We start from the raw sequence: 13933 nt of genomic DNA, 5'->3' as shown, positions 1-13933 counted from the left end.
TAATTACATACAAAAACTCATCTTTTCTCCCATTGTGCACTGTTTGCTAGTGTGAACGATAATAATTATCACACACTCCACTGTACTATTTCGCTTGTATGTTTGTTGTACTGTATGGTTGTGTTTATGAATGATACAGGGTTACTGCTTTTTGTTATCTTATCTTTTCTGTATTTGTTTTGTTTTTGAAAAAGTTGGTATGATCTATGTCGAACAAGTCAGAATCTTTGAGTCAGAAGTTTTGATTGCACATCATCAACACTAATAAATCAATCTTCTAGCCCGGTATTGTGCACTATGTTTCACAATTTTATAATTTATTCATTTATTTTAAACAATTTTTGCCACTTTTTTATACAAATCTTATAGATTTTTTCTTATGAATGAAAAGTGGTACTATTCATGGATCATTTTATTATTGCACAGCTACAATGTATAGTTAAGAATGTATCGCGTCATTTGCAGCTTTATTGCAGTTGTAATCAAAGATTTCAAAGTGCAAACTTCCCCGAGTATTAGGCATTCTTTTATCAAAACATACCTTCGACAAGATAACTCAATTAGCAAATAGCACAAAAAAGGCACCAGGTTTCTAGCCCCGGTCAAGCAAATGATGAGTCTTCTAGGAGGAGTAATACTTTCACCTTATTAGAAAAAAACAACAACCACCTCAACCACTTGATAAATCACGATAAGATAGTGCCACTCGAACGCCCTACGAATAGTAGATGCTTTTGTTCTTCGATCACAGCATTCAGAGCTGACGGGTTGTTTAGTTCGACACCAGGGGGTTAGCCCCAGTTTGATTCCAATGTAGTAAGGTACTGGTTTGGTTTTTAATATATTTTACGCAAAGAGCACACGAGATGAAGATGTTACTCTTCTTGTCTGTGATAACCGTTTGGTTGCATCTCTACGCAACGCAAGGTAAGAGCAAGTGCAGGTGGAAGAATCATGATCAATAATACCAATATCTTCTTTCCCAGTGTCCGCAGAATGCTACTCCCCATCGTTCAACTTTGCGAGTTACACCCATCCCGAGCTGTTAGATCTCACAACTCCACCGGGTAGCGTGATTGCAAGCTTCCCCGTAGAGAACGTACGATCGGCCACCGTAGTGCAACAACCCAGCTACCTCGAAGCACGCATCGTCGGAACGGACCTGCAATTTCTCACTACGGCGGCCTTCGCACAGTACGAAGAGCGCGAGATACAAACAGTGATAATACTTCAAGTTTCCTATCAGTGCACCACCGTCACAAAGAATGGACTCTATCGACACAATCTAAAGCTGGCCAACAATCATGCGCCGAGGTTTCTGCAGGATGCGTACGAAGCCGTAGTTCCGCTGCCACTACCAAAACACTTTGACGTTACGCCGTTCATTGCGAACGGAGCAGGAATAATGGCGCGGGACATTGATTTGATAAACAATGCTGTTACGTTCAGTGTGACTGAGAACGATTACATGCTTGTAGAGAGTCACACCGTGCCGAATGATCCGAAACAGTTCAAAGCAATCTTGCGGCTGAAGGAGCAGGTGTTAAAGATGCCCAACAGGCTGGAACTTACCGTCACGGCCACTGATGCTGGAGTGCCTCAAAAATCGACCCAAGTTAGTGTTGTTATCGATCCGGATCTTTCCATCGTGTACGATGATCCTCCCGTGTTTAAGGAAACGTTCATTAACACCACCATCGCAAAGGATCTACTTCTTCGGGTGGAGTTAATTCCCGGCACCGAAACGCACGATGTACAGTACAGCTTGCAAGGTACGGATGCTCAATACTTCACTCAAACGGTGTGGGAGAATAATACTGGGATGGATTTGAAAGTGATCGATCTAGGGGACATTCCAAAAGCGAAACCAATACTCAATGTTGTCGCCGTTGCTAAACGTAGTCAGTTACAAGCGACTTCCTGTGTGGTATTAGTCCATATTCCACCGGAAAGCCTTCCGGAAGTGCCCACCACAACGGTAGACAAAGTGTTGAGTGTGTTGCATTTGAACGAGATGTCCGAACATCGGGACATATTTCCTCTCGCGATAGAGAGTTGCACCTACAGCATACAATCTCAAACGCCTGGTGATTATTTCTTCATACAAGACGCAACCATACCTTCGCTATCCTCGAAAGCATTCGATCGAGAAGATAAAGATCTGTTTAGTGGTTTGGATTTTCCTCAATTTTGGATTGTGCTTAAACTAGCTTGTCCAGTCCCATCGACGACTAAAACGGAACTAGAATCGCATACCAACTGGAACCGTTCAGGACCGATGAGAGATATTGAGTTTTCGACTGATCTAACGCACCTCAATATCATCGTGGATGATGTAAATGACAACAGCCCTGTGTTTAGCTTCCCGCCCAACGATGCGCAGTTTGCGTTTCCAACAGTTTACCTTGCACGGAAAATGCTTCCCGACCGATTGCTTCAAGTCGAGGCGAGTGATCTGGACGAAGGACTCAACGCTGTTATTCGGTACTCGCTGGCAGCAAACGATTACTTCGATATCGATCCACGAACTGGTGTGATTTTCCCACTAAAATCAGCGCTTGGCAGCGAAGAAAGTGTCTCGCTGGAAATAATCGCGACTGATCGTGACGGAGCTGAGGATGGAAATGTATCAAAAGTGAAAATTCGCGTTCGTAAAGCTACCGATGAACAGTTGGTGGTGCTGACAGTGAAGAATATTGATCCAAAAACATTTGAAAGCTTGTTGAATGAGATCAGCCTTAAGGAGGGCATTCAAATGGAAACGGTTCGAAATGTGTTCTCGGTTGATGGAGAGGAGTTGAAAGTAAAGCGACGCTCGACAAACGAACAATACAGCACAACAGCGATCGTGTATGCTTTTAAAAAGGATCGACTGCTGCCCTATGAAGATCTTATAGGGTATGAAATGCGGGCCAATTATGAGCAAAGAATTCAAAGTATAGTTAAATGATTTTTTTCTATTTCACTCCTATTTCACAGAGCTTTCAAGTCCATGGACGCCAATTTAACTATGACTTTCACAAAGTTAAATGACTTATACGCTGCACAACCGAAGATCGTCGAATCCGATACAACTGCGATCTATCCTTACATTATAGTTGCTGCATTTTTTGGCACACTAGTGGTTGCCATGGGAGCGGCAGCACTCTACTATCGAAACAAAATACGACGAGCGAACAATTCTTCGACATCCTCGCTTTCACGATCGTCGAACATTTCCGATTCAATAATAGTGCAGCATGATCATAAAGCACCGTCAAGCACACCACCGGTGGAAAATGGTGGTACACGTAAGAGCAGATGGAATGATCCTTTAGTTTAGTTTGGTATTTACATTCTTTGCTTGTGTTTGCTTTAACCTTTCTTTCGCAGACCCTATAACCAATGCACGCTCACTCAGTGATCTGTTGGCTATTGTGGAAGATACCGAGCAGGAGAATGAAAAGACGGAACCTAAGCCACCCACTCAGCAGGATCGTAAGAAGAGCATCAAGTTTAGCGATCATGTGGAACGAATTGAAGTGTTCGACAAATACCCCACAAGCTAGGGATTAATCTTGATTTGGTAGATCATGACTGATTGCACTGTTATCAGATAAGCTTGTGTAGTACAAAACATTGGTATTACCATGTACATTTAAATGTAAAACATCTTTGATTTGCCGCTCTCATGGGCCCCCAGACTAAAAACGGTAGTTTTAAATAAAACGAATTAATGCTCGCAGTGCCATCTAGCGGTGGGTTATCTAACTACCTAAGAGGCACGTCCAATGTCAAACGTCAAACAGTCGAAAAGGTAAACAACAGACAGCGTGGTTTGTTTTCCGCTCCAATCGAACCCAAAAAAAAGGTAACTATTTCGCGTTTGTTGCAATTTAATTAGCTTAAAGTGATTTCGACTCCGTGCTGTTGAGTGCGAATGATTATTACAACGAAGGCGCTCACGTTCTTTCCGCACTCCGGGCTCCAAACGACGCATCGCTCTTTGCTTGCACGTCTCAGGCATTACTTCAAGAACATGCTCTGTCCGGATCTGCATCCTCCGGCAACTGTGCGGGGAATGAAGCAACTGGACCGTTCAGCTTTCTCCAAAACCATCAAAGTGCCTCATCTGCTTGTGCCTAAGGACAAAAATCTGAACGATATCTGTCGGGCTATCAAGAAGTACCTGCTGAAAATGGAACGCTACAAGCCGGTAATAACGGAAGAGTACAAAATCACCCTCCACCCGCTGGCCGTACAGAAGTGGGAAGATTTAGCTGAACTGAACCTGGAAAAGTTAGACATCGGCAGCGAGGCGCTGGTTTGGGAGGAAATTCAACTGAAGTATGAGAATTGGAAGTATGATGAAATTTTCAAAGCCGTTCTGCCGGCCGACAAGGAAGCACTTTCATCGTTTAGCAAAATTGGCCACATTATTCATCTGAACCTGAAGGATCACCTGCTGCCGTACAAGGAATTGATTGGGCAGGTGATTTGTGACAAAATAGCGGACTGTCGGACGGTGGTGAACAAATCGCTCTCGATCGATAACACCTACCGGAACTTCCAGATGGAACTGCTCTGCGGAGAGCCCGACTATCGCGTATCGGTGAAGGAGAATGGATGTCTGTTTGAGTTTGACTTTTCCAAAGTGTACTGGAACCCTCGACTTTCTACCGAGCACGAGAAGATAGTGAAGATGCTCGCCAAAACCGACACTCTGTTCGATCTTTACGCCGGCGTTGGCCCGTTCACCGTGCCGGCAGCACGCCGAGGATGTAAGGTGCTGGCAAACGATCTCAACCCCGACTCGTACCAAGCGTTGGTGAACAATTGTGCATTGAACAAAGTGTCCAAACACGTGACGTGCCACAACAAAGATGCGGTCGATTTTATTAAGCACGAGGTCAAACAAGCTCTGCTGGAAAAGTGTACAGATGAGGGTATGGAAGGAGACATTCACATTACCATGAACCTACCGGCGATGGCGGTGGAGCATTTGGTACACTTTCCAGGGTTGCTAAAAGGCGAGGATGTTGTCCTACGCAAACAACCGCTCGTGCATGTGTACTGCTTTGCGAAAGGGATCGAAGATAAGAAGCAGATCGCACGCGAGCTCGTAGAACATTGGCTTGGGACGGATGTGGCGGATAAGCTAAAAGAAATTGCCTTCGTGCGCAATGTGGCCCCTAACAAGGACATGATGCGTGTTAGTTTTTACCTTACGGAAGATTTACTGTTAGGTCGCACTGCGGTTAAAAAACGACAGCATGAAGAGGAGGACTCGCCGCAATCGGAAGAGGCCAAGCGACCATGTAATTCAAACGACAATAATAAACCGACCGAGTGAATGTAAGTTCCCTAGAACGTTTGAATCTGATTTATTTTTTTCTTTTTTCGTTTCACATCACCCACATCCGAAGGCAACCGCTAGAACAATCCGGGACAGTATGGCCAAGAAAGCGAACAAGATGAAGGACCAGCGAAAGCAGTTGGCGAAGAAAGCGAAAACTGTGTTCTCGGTATCACAGGCCAAAAAGGGCAACCTGAAAAAAACGAAGGAAGTTTCGAGCAACCTTAAAAAGGTAATGTAGGCATCCTGAACGTGAATAAATGGAAAACTTATCACGGCTTCATTTAACTTTCAGATCCAGGTCAACGACAAGCGCGAAAAGGTGGATAAAAAATTTGAGGATCTGCACGCTCAAATCGTGTCGAAGAAGGCTGCTAAACCCGCACCGAAACCTCTTCCGGCAAAGAACAAAAGCAAACCGGATACAAAAAAGATCGAAGCCGATCTGAACGAAATGCAGATGTAGAAATAAATCAGTTATAGAAAGCGAAACCCCGATTGCCATGTGCTAATGAATCGGAAAGAAAAATCCAATATGAATTTGAACGTTTCTGATTGGGCAGCGGAGACTCTACTGTAATTGAAACGACAGACTGACAGAGCAGTGACAGTTCAACGTAAACAATAAATATATTCCACCTCGTTCGGCGAGTACGCGCTTGCAGCAAAGCAAAAGGTAAGACACGCAGCCCAATTTCCCGTCCGTTTCTTACGAAAATTGTCCCCCGAACCATCGTTTCCAGGTTCCTTTCACACGCGCAACTCTAGCACAGCCATGGCGTCCGAAATTCCCGAACGGCTAATCATCGGACCGAAGGAAGGTGTAACCTATCCGTTAACGGTAGCGTACTGTGGCAACTGCTCCATGCCGCTCGAGTACTGCGAGTACTACCCGGACTACGAAAAATGCAAACAGTGGCTGGAAAAGCATCTGCCGGATGAGTTCGAGCGCATGAAGATGGGTGCGACGGGTGGCGGCGGCGGTGGTGGCGATAAGGGTGGCACCGGCGCAGGTGCCACCTCGAACGCTGCCGGTGAGCCGGCCGGGGATGGCGCGGACGACGCGAAGAAACCCCAGAAGCGCGGCGGCAAGGGCATGATGAAAACGAAAAAGGCGAAGGACGACGTCCCGAAGAAGATAACGCTGTCCCGGTCGGCACGGGGCAAGCGGAAGTCCGTCACGGTGGTGACCGGTCTGGCGACGTTCGATATCGATCTCAAGCTGGCGGCCAAGTTTTTCGGCACCAAGTTTGCGTGCGGCTCGTCCGTCACCGGGGACGACGAAATAGTGATTCAGGGCGACGTTAAGGACGAGCTGTTTGACATCATCCCGGAAAAGTGGCCCGAAATTGATGAGGATTTCATCGACGATCTGGGCGATCAGAAGCGCTAGGGCGATGCTGTGCTCCCGGGGAGAGCGGCAAGGCTTTCAGGCAACAACTCGCCGCAACAACAACAACAACAAACACTACTTGGCTGTTGCAGATGGTGATACTGTGGTTCGAATCTTTCACGCAGGAAGCTTACTGTACTGAGGGCAAATTGCTACTGTAATTTGCTGCGTAGTAACGGAAAGGAACGGAACGGCGCGTAAAGTCATTTACATGTAAAATAAACACAGAGCCATGCGCTTTTACAATGGAAATAGATTTTTAAATTAGGAAACACGTTTCCGAAATGACGATGGACCGATGTAAAACGAGCGACACTCCGAAGGGAATTGAAATACGTTACGTGCGCTACACGCGACAAATTGTCTAAGGTTTGGAAGAAAAGAACTGCCCTTCCTATCCAGGTACAACGTTCATGAAGGCTTTCGAACAGTAACGACCACGTGCCACGTGCTCTTCTTACTAGCAGTTAAATAGAAGTGGCCGTGTCGGCTTCAAAACACCACGGGCACTATTTTAGTAGTAATCCCTTACAACCATACCATCCCCTCCGTCAGCCCACCGTCTATCGTTAGATCCGAAATCCGATACTTGCCATTTAATTGGGACTACAATTGCAACACTATCGGATATAAAATCACGCAAATTTCACTTCTATGGCTGCGGGAACGGTGTGCTTCGGCTTTGCGAACAAATTGAGAACTAAAAGAGAACCAAAAACCAATCCCCATTTGTCCCGCCGCCCATTTAACTGCAACACCTTGTAACTAGGTTGTAACGGAACCGGCAATGCCTCCCGTCCCGGACTGTATGGAGCGCGTTTAAAAATAAGCCACCCAACGCAGACTGCATTGACCGTATCGAATGCTCGAATCAAAGTATTTTATCAATAAAAAGGACTCAATCCCCCTTCCCTTGTTCCCACAAAAGTAGGACGCTCTTATTTTTTGGGGGCCCGGTAATTAAATTAAACCAACACGCGAACGCATGTGATTCTTTGGCAACCTGTACGCCACTTAATCAAATACTTACTTCCCTTCGATTTAATCGGCCCCCAATCGGTCTATTGGCCCCCTAGAATCCGGTCGGTAATCCTCCCGGGGGGGGACAAACAGAGCATGTGTGTGTGTGTATTTTCGAAGCCCTAACTGCCAGCCGGCACCGGGAACCCCGCCCGAGAACTGGCCGGTTATGCAGGGCAGGGTTTGATCCATCGTTGATTAAATTATTTGCTACCTTTTTCCCCGGGACAGGATTTGCCAGCACCGTGCACCAGGGTGGGCACGTGTGGGGGAAGGGTAGCAAAGTTGCAGGCAGGTCACAATTCACAAATATACCACCAGATTCGTCCTTGTGCCTGGTCCCCCGCTTGATGGGCTATAAAATCTTTGACCACGATCGTCCACCTCGTCAGTAGGCACAGCGAGCGTGTCTAGGGCGGTGTGCCAGATTTTGGGTTCCGAAAATCGGTCAATACGGTTCCACCGATTGCGAAAAAACAGGAAGGTAACGTACGATTACAGTGGATTGGTTTGTGTGTGTGTGTGCGCATGTGTTTGGTTTTAATTTAAATAGTGACCACAGTGACTGTGAACCCGATCGTCCAACAGACAGACTAATCTCAAGTGCCCTTCCTTCGTCCACAAAAGGTGAATAACCAGTACCGGTGAATTTGAAAATCTACACCCAAGCACACCGGTACCACCATCGCCAAGCAATTCCACCACCACCGTCATGGGTCTTGTCCAGCTTGACAACCAAACCGCCTACCGACCGGAAGCACTGATTGGCGCGGACCAATCGGGCCTGCGATATCTCGGCTGGAACGTGCCACCAGAAGAGCTGGTGCACATCCCCGAGCACTGGCTGCAGTTTCCCGAGCCGGAAGCTTCCCTGCACTACCTGCTCGGGCTGCTGTACATCGCCTTTACCATCTTCTCACTCGTCGGCAATGGGCTCGTCATTTGGATTTTCATCGCGTAAGCGTGTCTTCTATGTACCCAGTAGACCAATGTCCTCAATGTACTATCTCTCTCCCTCTCTTGGATTGTTTGTAGTGCGAAATCCTTACGGACACCCTCGAATGTGTTTGTGATTAATCTTGCCATCTGTGATTTCTTCATGATGGCCAAGACGCCGATCTTCATCTACAACTCATTCACGAAAGGCTTCACGCTAGGGAACCTGGGTTGCCAGATTTTTGGCTTCGTCGGATCTCTTACCGGTAAGCCCAACGGTGGCCGGTTCTCGCTTTATGCGACATTTTGAATGCAACGTGCTTTTCGATCTCATTTCCAGGAATTGGAGCAGGTGCCACTAACGCGCTCATCGCTTACGATCGGTATGTCTTAACGGGGGTTTCTGTTTGAGATCATCTAATAAGCAAGCAAGCAATATTCTAAACGCTATTTTACAGCTACAACACCATCACCCGCCCGTTCGAGGGAAGGCTTACACAGACGAAGGCCATCATCTTCATCTGCCTCATCTGGGCGTACACCATTCCGTGGGGAGTCCTGCCGCTGCTGGAAATCTGGGGACGCTACGTACCCGGTAAGTGCTACGCTGCCATGCTTGGTTAGATTCTTTCGAACATCTTCCCGACCACGCCCTGTTTTGATTAATTAGAAATCAAAGTATATTTTATTTGCAGCACACGTGTGTTTCATGTCGAACTGGTTTTTAGAGTTTTGAGTATAATTAAATCCATCTTCCCTGCGCGTACACGCGGCCACTTCAACGTAGTATTTCTCCCCCTTCTTCCTATGAAACAAACGGGCGTAATAATAATAATAACACGAATTAGTTCCTCGCCACTCGAAAAATTTAACCAAAAAAAAAACCCTCAATCACACAAACACACAATATTTCAGTTGAAAATGATCTGCTCGCCTATACAAGTTCCCTCAAACTTTCTTCACACACGCGCGCGCGGGCGCGCACGCACATGCTACGCGATCATAATATTCGATGATCGAACGAGGTGGTTTTGCGCACACCACGTGGTTGCTGTTCTGGCAGTTTGTAGTTTCATTTCATTCTTTCTGCTCGGCGCTGAGCAATCGCGCTTTTTTCTTGCTTTAAAATGTATCTCGTTTTCTCTCCTCGCTGTGACCGGTTAGGGTTAGAGTTGCAGACGGGCGGTTTTTTAAATGTACAGCAAACGTGCTACAGAGCAAATTGATATACGAAACGGAATTTTAACCTGCGCGCGCGTGAACGGGAGTTGTACGAAAGCGATTTTCATTTCCGGTGACCTGATCTTCGCCCACTTTTTATGTCTTCTTGTTCTTTCTTTGTTTTCGTACCATCTATCTCTAAGCCCACCTTAAAGGACCTTAATGGTTGTGTGCGCTGTCTCAGTTCCGCACAACAAGTTCTTCTCTCTCTCTCTCTCTCTCTCTCTCTCTCTCTCTCTCTCTCTCTCTCTCTCTCTCTCTCTCTCTCTCTCTCTCTCTCGCTATTTCGCTATTAATTCATTAGGTGTAGAAACGTGTTTAACATACTTTAAATGGTAAAGGAGTGTGAAGTAGTAGCGATGATGCGATCCTACCCCTGAAAAGGATGGTCCGCCCTTCTTCCACGGCATTCTCTCTTATGGTGTGTTATATGTGTTACTACGATTAAATGTTTAATTTACAGAATTGTGTCTCGATCGATTTCGCGCCACGCTAATATTCTTCCTAATTCCCTTAACGACTCACTCACAAATCACGCAATCACGCACGCAACCACACCACTAACTCTATCACGCGTTCACGAAACGCTTGCACACGGGACACCAAACGCTCCTTTGGTCATGATGCAAGCGGCGTAACATTGATTACACCATACAAATCATTACTTTGCTCGTTCGCTCATCCTTCCCTTACACACACACACACACAGTGTTTTTGCTCTTATCTATCACCTTACTAACATACATACGTATTACGTTTATCGCCCTAATATCGCGGAGTATCGCACGAATCGATCGTTTTGATGCGCACTGCGCTACACTAGCATGTACTGCGGCGCTCTCGGCTTTGGATCGCACCGCGCTTAAATTATATAACTACAGGAGGTTGCATTCATGTTAAAAGCAGCAATACAAGCTACAAGGCTTTATTCCCAACTCTTGCTCTCCTCGTTTAGTGTGTACTACTGAACTGGAGGTAAAATAATCCTTTCCCCTTTTTGCAGTTTGCATTTTGTGTGGTTTTAAAACGCGCTCTCCTTCTCTCTCTTCGCTGGCACGGGATCAAACACTGTTGCCTCCCGCATCACATTAGCAAAGCAAACGCTCCCTCTATTAAATGACAGTTATAAACTCAGTTATAAACTTACACACACCTCAATGCAAACGGCAGCAAAGTGCGCTTGCACAGCGAGAAAGAGGAATTGAAAAGTAGAAGTTACAAAGAAAAATATACATGCTAACGTAACCTTAGGTAAGAATTGTCTAGACTTGGGGGCTGTCTATCGAAGTCTGATGGTGGTCCCCTTCCCTCAGTCGATTCGGCTAGATGAGTACGCGTGAGTGTGGGTGTGTGTGTTTGTGTGCGTTTAAACGACGGAAATAGTAACATTGATGCCGAGATTACCATTGTCGGCAAAGAGCTGCGCGATCGACGTGTCGAACACCAAACAGTCGGAGTTAAGGATCGCGCTCGCCACGCCTTCGTGGATCGAGCGCGGCATCGCTTCCCACGTGAGCCGACGTCTGTTGCCGTTCAGCTCTAATCGGTAGGCAAAGTTTTCTGCCTCCTTGCGGGATCCGATCAGCTGCACGATCGCGTAGAACTGCTGATGTCCGTCGTACTTTTCCTGCTTCTCCAGCACCAGCATGAAATGGTGCCCGAAGCAGGACTGCATCATCACCCAGTCGACCGCACCGGGCAGGTTGATGTCGGTGGCCAGAAACACGATGTCCTCGCCCTGCAGCGTGGTGATGCTCTTGTGCGACATCATCAGGTGGGGCATCACGTAGTCGAGCGAACCCTGCCACTTGCAGGACGCGCCCGGGCACGGGCACAGGTACGGCCGGAACTCGCACGCCTCCTCGTGCTCCGCCTTTTCCGTGTAGACGAGCGACACGGTGCAGCCGTGGTTGGAGTGTTTGCAGGGGAACTTCACGTTCGAGGCCACCTTCTCCATCGCCAGGTTGCGGATGTTGCCGAGCGAGCCGCGACAGGTCGGGCAGCAGGTCAGCTTCGAGCGGCAGCTGGTGCAGACGAGATGGCCGCTCTGGCACTGCAGTATCGGGGGCAGCACATAGTCGAAGCACACCGGACACTCGAACAGTGAGGCCAGGTCGGCCGAGATGCCACTGTCCCCGGCACCGACCGACGAGATGGAGGAGTTCGATGACGACGAGCCTGTCACCTCGCGGCGCTTCGGGTTGTTCAGCTTGTTCGACATGGTGGTGGTGGTTGTGGTGGTGGTGGTGGCGGCGGTGGTCTCTGCCGTTTGCTCCGCTGTTTCCGTGTGGGACGGATGTGTAGCCGTACCAGCCGTCACCGTCAGCATGCACTGTGGGTCAATGTGTGTGTTGCCAATGCTTACGGAACCTGAGCAAAGCACCCCCTCCGTCACGGGCAGTGCGATGATGGTGTGGTGGTGTATTGGGTGCACAATCTATGCTGCTTCCCGTTGCGCCCAGCCCCCCCACGCGGCTGGTTGGTTGGTCGGTTGGTCGAGCTTTTGATGGATGCGTTTTCTCCGTACCGTTTGCCACACGGAAACCAAGCGGAACACCTCGCAATCGGTGGGCACTCTTATTTACCTACCACGTAATTATAAACAACACTCTTCCAGAGGCACAAAGATTTGTGCACAAATTGTCAATCGATTATCGTTTGCTGTTGCCCAGCGTTTCTACACGCACGACGTATGACACCGCCCAAGGTTGCTACAGCCAGCGTATGAATACGTCGAAAGGGAAAGGCAACAAAAATTATCTACAACGACACTCATTGCTATCTTTTCAATACATTTGCATCAACTTATCATCGTTCTTTTCTTTCGCTTTCATTTCAGAGGGCTTCCTTACCTCCTGCACCTTCGACTATCTGTCTGGCACGTTCGATACCCGCCTGTTCGTGGCCTCGATCTTTACCTTCAGCTACGTACTACCGATGAGTCTGATCATTTACTACTACAGCCAGATTGTGAGCCATGTCGTCAACCATGAAAAGTCGCTCCGCGAACAGGCCAAGAAGATGAACGTGGAGTCACTGCGGTCGAACCAAAACCAGAAGGACGCCTCGGTCGAGATCCGAATTGCGAAGGCCGCCATCACCGTTTGCTTCCTGTTCGTTGCCTCGTGGACACCGTACGCCGTGCTGGCGCTGATCGGAGCGTTCGGTGACAAGAGCCTGCTAACGCCGGGCGTCACCATGTTCCCCGCCTGTGCCTGCAAGTTTGTCGCCTGCCTAGACCCGTACGTGTACGCCATCAGCCACCCGAGATACCGTATCGAGCTGCAGAAGCGTCTGCCCTGGTTGGCGATTACGGAAACGCTACCGGCCGAGAACGCCTCGACCTGCACGGAGCAGCAGGACGGCAACGCTACTACGCAATCTTAAGACAGGCGCTACAGGCAGGCAGACAGGCAATACGCGCATATAGCTCGGGATAGATACACTAGCAGGCACTTTCAAATGATACATACGATACTAACAATAAGCCACGTCTAATGGACCCGAGCACGGAAACTTCTGTTTGAAGTGTGAATTTCTAATTGTTTTCAAATCATTATTTGTCGAAATCATACCAAAAAAAACATTCAATAAAGAAACTTAACTGCAATCTTGGTTTTCTGTTTTCTTGCAAACTATATTTGGTGATTGGCTTCAGCGTCCTGACCGTTTTCTATGGATTCAGATATTCTATAAAATATACGTTTATAGAACGTAACGTTTATACGGGTACCTTTTATCCGGCTGTTCGTATATCCGTGCTGTTGAAAAATGACAGTTCAATACAAAAGGGACATTACGTGCCCAGGAAGATATTTGAAGAATAAAAACGTTATCACAGCACAGTGTCATAACCAAAAACACTAAAATCTATGTAGAATTTCAAATATTTCTTTTGAACAAAAATGAAATTCATAAAAACTGACAGGTTTTACCACAACATAACACAGATTATTCGAGTATCAAGGTGCTGTCGAGGCCCGATGAGCCCGGATAAACGGCATTTCACTTTAAAATAAATTTAAGTA

At 47.3% G+C, this 13933-nt stretch overlaps 5 protein-coding genes across 5 annotated transcripts; 4 read left to right on the top strand and 1 right to left on the bottom strand.

The window, feature by feature from the left end:
* Positions 1-754: 754 nt before the first annotated feature.
* Positions 755-5529, top strand: LOC121592744 (protocadherin-like wing polarity protein stan). Its single transcript, XM_041914495.1, has 5 exons — positions 755-927; positions 987-2898; positions 2980-3290; positions 3373-3850; positions 5406-5529. Exons 1-4 carry the CDS (start codon positions 867-869, stop codon positions 3546-3548), a joined length of 2460 nt encoding a protein of 819 aa, XP_041770429.1. The 5' UTR covers positions 755-866; the 3' UTR covers positions 3549-3850; positions 5406-5529.
* Positions 3857-5827, top strand: LOC121592751 (tRNA (guanine(37)-N1)-methyltransferase). The gene is made up of 3 exons (XM_041914507.1): positions 3857-5297; positions 5446-5567; positions 5631-5827. Exons 1-3 carry the CDS (start codon positions 3920-3922, stop codon positions 5799-5801), a joined length of 1671 nt encoding a protein of 556 aa, XP_041770441.1. The 5' UTR covers positions 3857-3919; the 3' UTR covers positions 5802-5827.
* Positions 5828-5914: 87 nt separating this feature from the next.
* Positions 5915-6980, top strand: LOC121592749 (density-regulated protein homolog). The gene is made up of 2 exons (XM_041914506.1): positions 5915-6011; positions 6079-6980. Exon 2 carries the CDS (start codon positions 6111-6113, stop codon positions 6726-6728), a length of 618 nt encoding a protein of 205 aa, XP_041770440.1. The 5' UTR covers positions 5915-6011; positions 6079-6110; the 3' UTR covers positions 6729-6980.
* A 1140-nt stretch (positions 6981-8120) lies between these two features.
* On the top strand, positions 8121-13515 carry LOC121592747 (opsin, ultraviolet-sensitive-like). The gene is made up of 6 exons (XM_041914504.1): positions 8121-8232; positions 8376-8705; positions 8784-8950; positions 9025-9067; positions 9143-9279; positions 12745-13515. The coding sequence occupies exons 2-6, from the start codon at positions 8461-8463 to the stop codon at positions 13290-13292; spliced, it is 1140 nt and encodes a 379-aa protein (XP_041770438.1). The 5' UTR covers positions 8121-8232; positions 8376-8460; the 3' UTR covers positions 13293-13515.
* On the bottom strand, positions 10815-12544 carry LOC121592748 (E3 ubiquitin-protein ligase sina). The gene has a single exon (XM_041914505.1). It carries the CDS (start codon positions 12232-12234, stop codon positions 11272-11274), a length of 963 nt encoding a protein of 320 aa, XP_041770439.1. The 5' UTR covers positions 12235-12544; the 3' UTR covers positions 10815-11271.
* Positions 13516-13933: the final 418 nt, after the last annotated feature.

The sequence above is a fragment of the Anopheles merus genome, chromosome 2L (assembly GCF_017562075.2).
Source record: "Anopheles merus strain MAF chromosome 2L, AmerM5.1, whole genome shotgun sequence".
Taxonomy (NCBI): domain Eukaryota; kingdom Metazoa; phylum Arthropoda; class Insecta; order Diptera; family Culicidae; genus Anopheles; species Anopheles merus.
Note: the sequence above shows the minus strand (reverse complement) of the source record. Positions and strands in the feature narration are given on the sequence as shown.

What these genes read in the sequence shown, in the direction of transcription:
- LOC121592744 (XM_041914495.1), top strand. Translation starts at nt 867, where the DNA reads ATGAAGATGTTACTCTTCTTGTCTGTGATAACCGTTTGGTTGCATCTC. An exon ending in CCCTATGAAGATCTTATAGG is followed by an intron (nt 2,899 to 2,979) that starts GTATGAAATGCG and finishes CCTATTTCACAG; the next exon opens with AGCTTTCAAGTCCATGGACG. An exon ending in GGTGGAAAATGGTGGTACAC is followed by an intron (nt 3,291 to 3,372) that starts GTAAGAGCAGAT and finishes TTTCTTTCGCAG; the next exon opens with ACCCTATAACCAATGCACGC.
- LOC121592751 (XM_041914507.1), top strand. Translation starts at nt 3,920, where the DNA reads ATGATTATTACAACGAAGGCGCTCACGTTCTTTCCGCACTCCGGGCTC. An exon ending in GGAAGAGGCCAAGCGACCAT is followed by an intron (nt 5,298 to 5,445) that starts GTAATTCAAACG and finishes TGGCCAAGAAAG; the next exon opens with CGAACAAGATGAAGGACCAG. An exon ending in TTTCGAGCAACCTTAAAAAG is followed by an intron (nt 5,568 to 5,630) that starts GTAATGTAGGCA and finishes TTTAACTTTCAG; the next exon opens with ATCCAGGTCAACGACAAGCG.
- LOC121592749 (XM_041914506.1), top strand. Translation starts at nt 6,111, where the DNA reads ATGGCGTCCGAAATTCCCGAACGGCTAATCATCGGACCGAAGGAAGGT.
- LOC121592747 (XM_041914504.1), top strand. Translation starts at nt 8,461, where the DNA reads ATGGGTCTTGTCCAGCTTGACAACCAAACCGCCTACCGACCGGAAGCA. An exon ending in CTTCGTCGGATCTCTTACCG is followed by an intron (nt 8,951 to 9,024) that starts GTAAGCCCAACG and finishes TCTCATTTCCAG; the next exon opens with GAATTGGAGCAGGTGCCACT. An exon ending in GCGCTCATCGCTTACGATCG is followed by an intron (nt 9,068 to 9,142) that starts GTATGTCTTAAC and finishes GCTATTTTACAG; the next exon opens with CTACAACACCATCACCCGCC.
- LOC121592748 (XM_041914505.1), bottom strand. Translation starts at nt 12,234, where the DNA reads ATGCTGACGGTGACGGCTGGTACGGCTACACATCCGTCCCACACGGAA.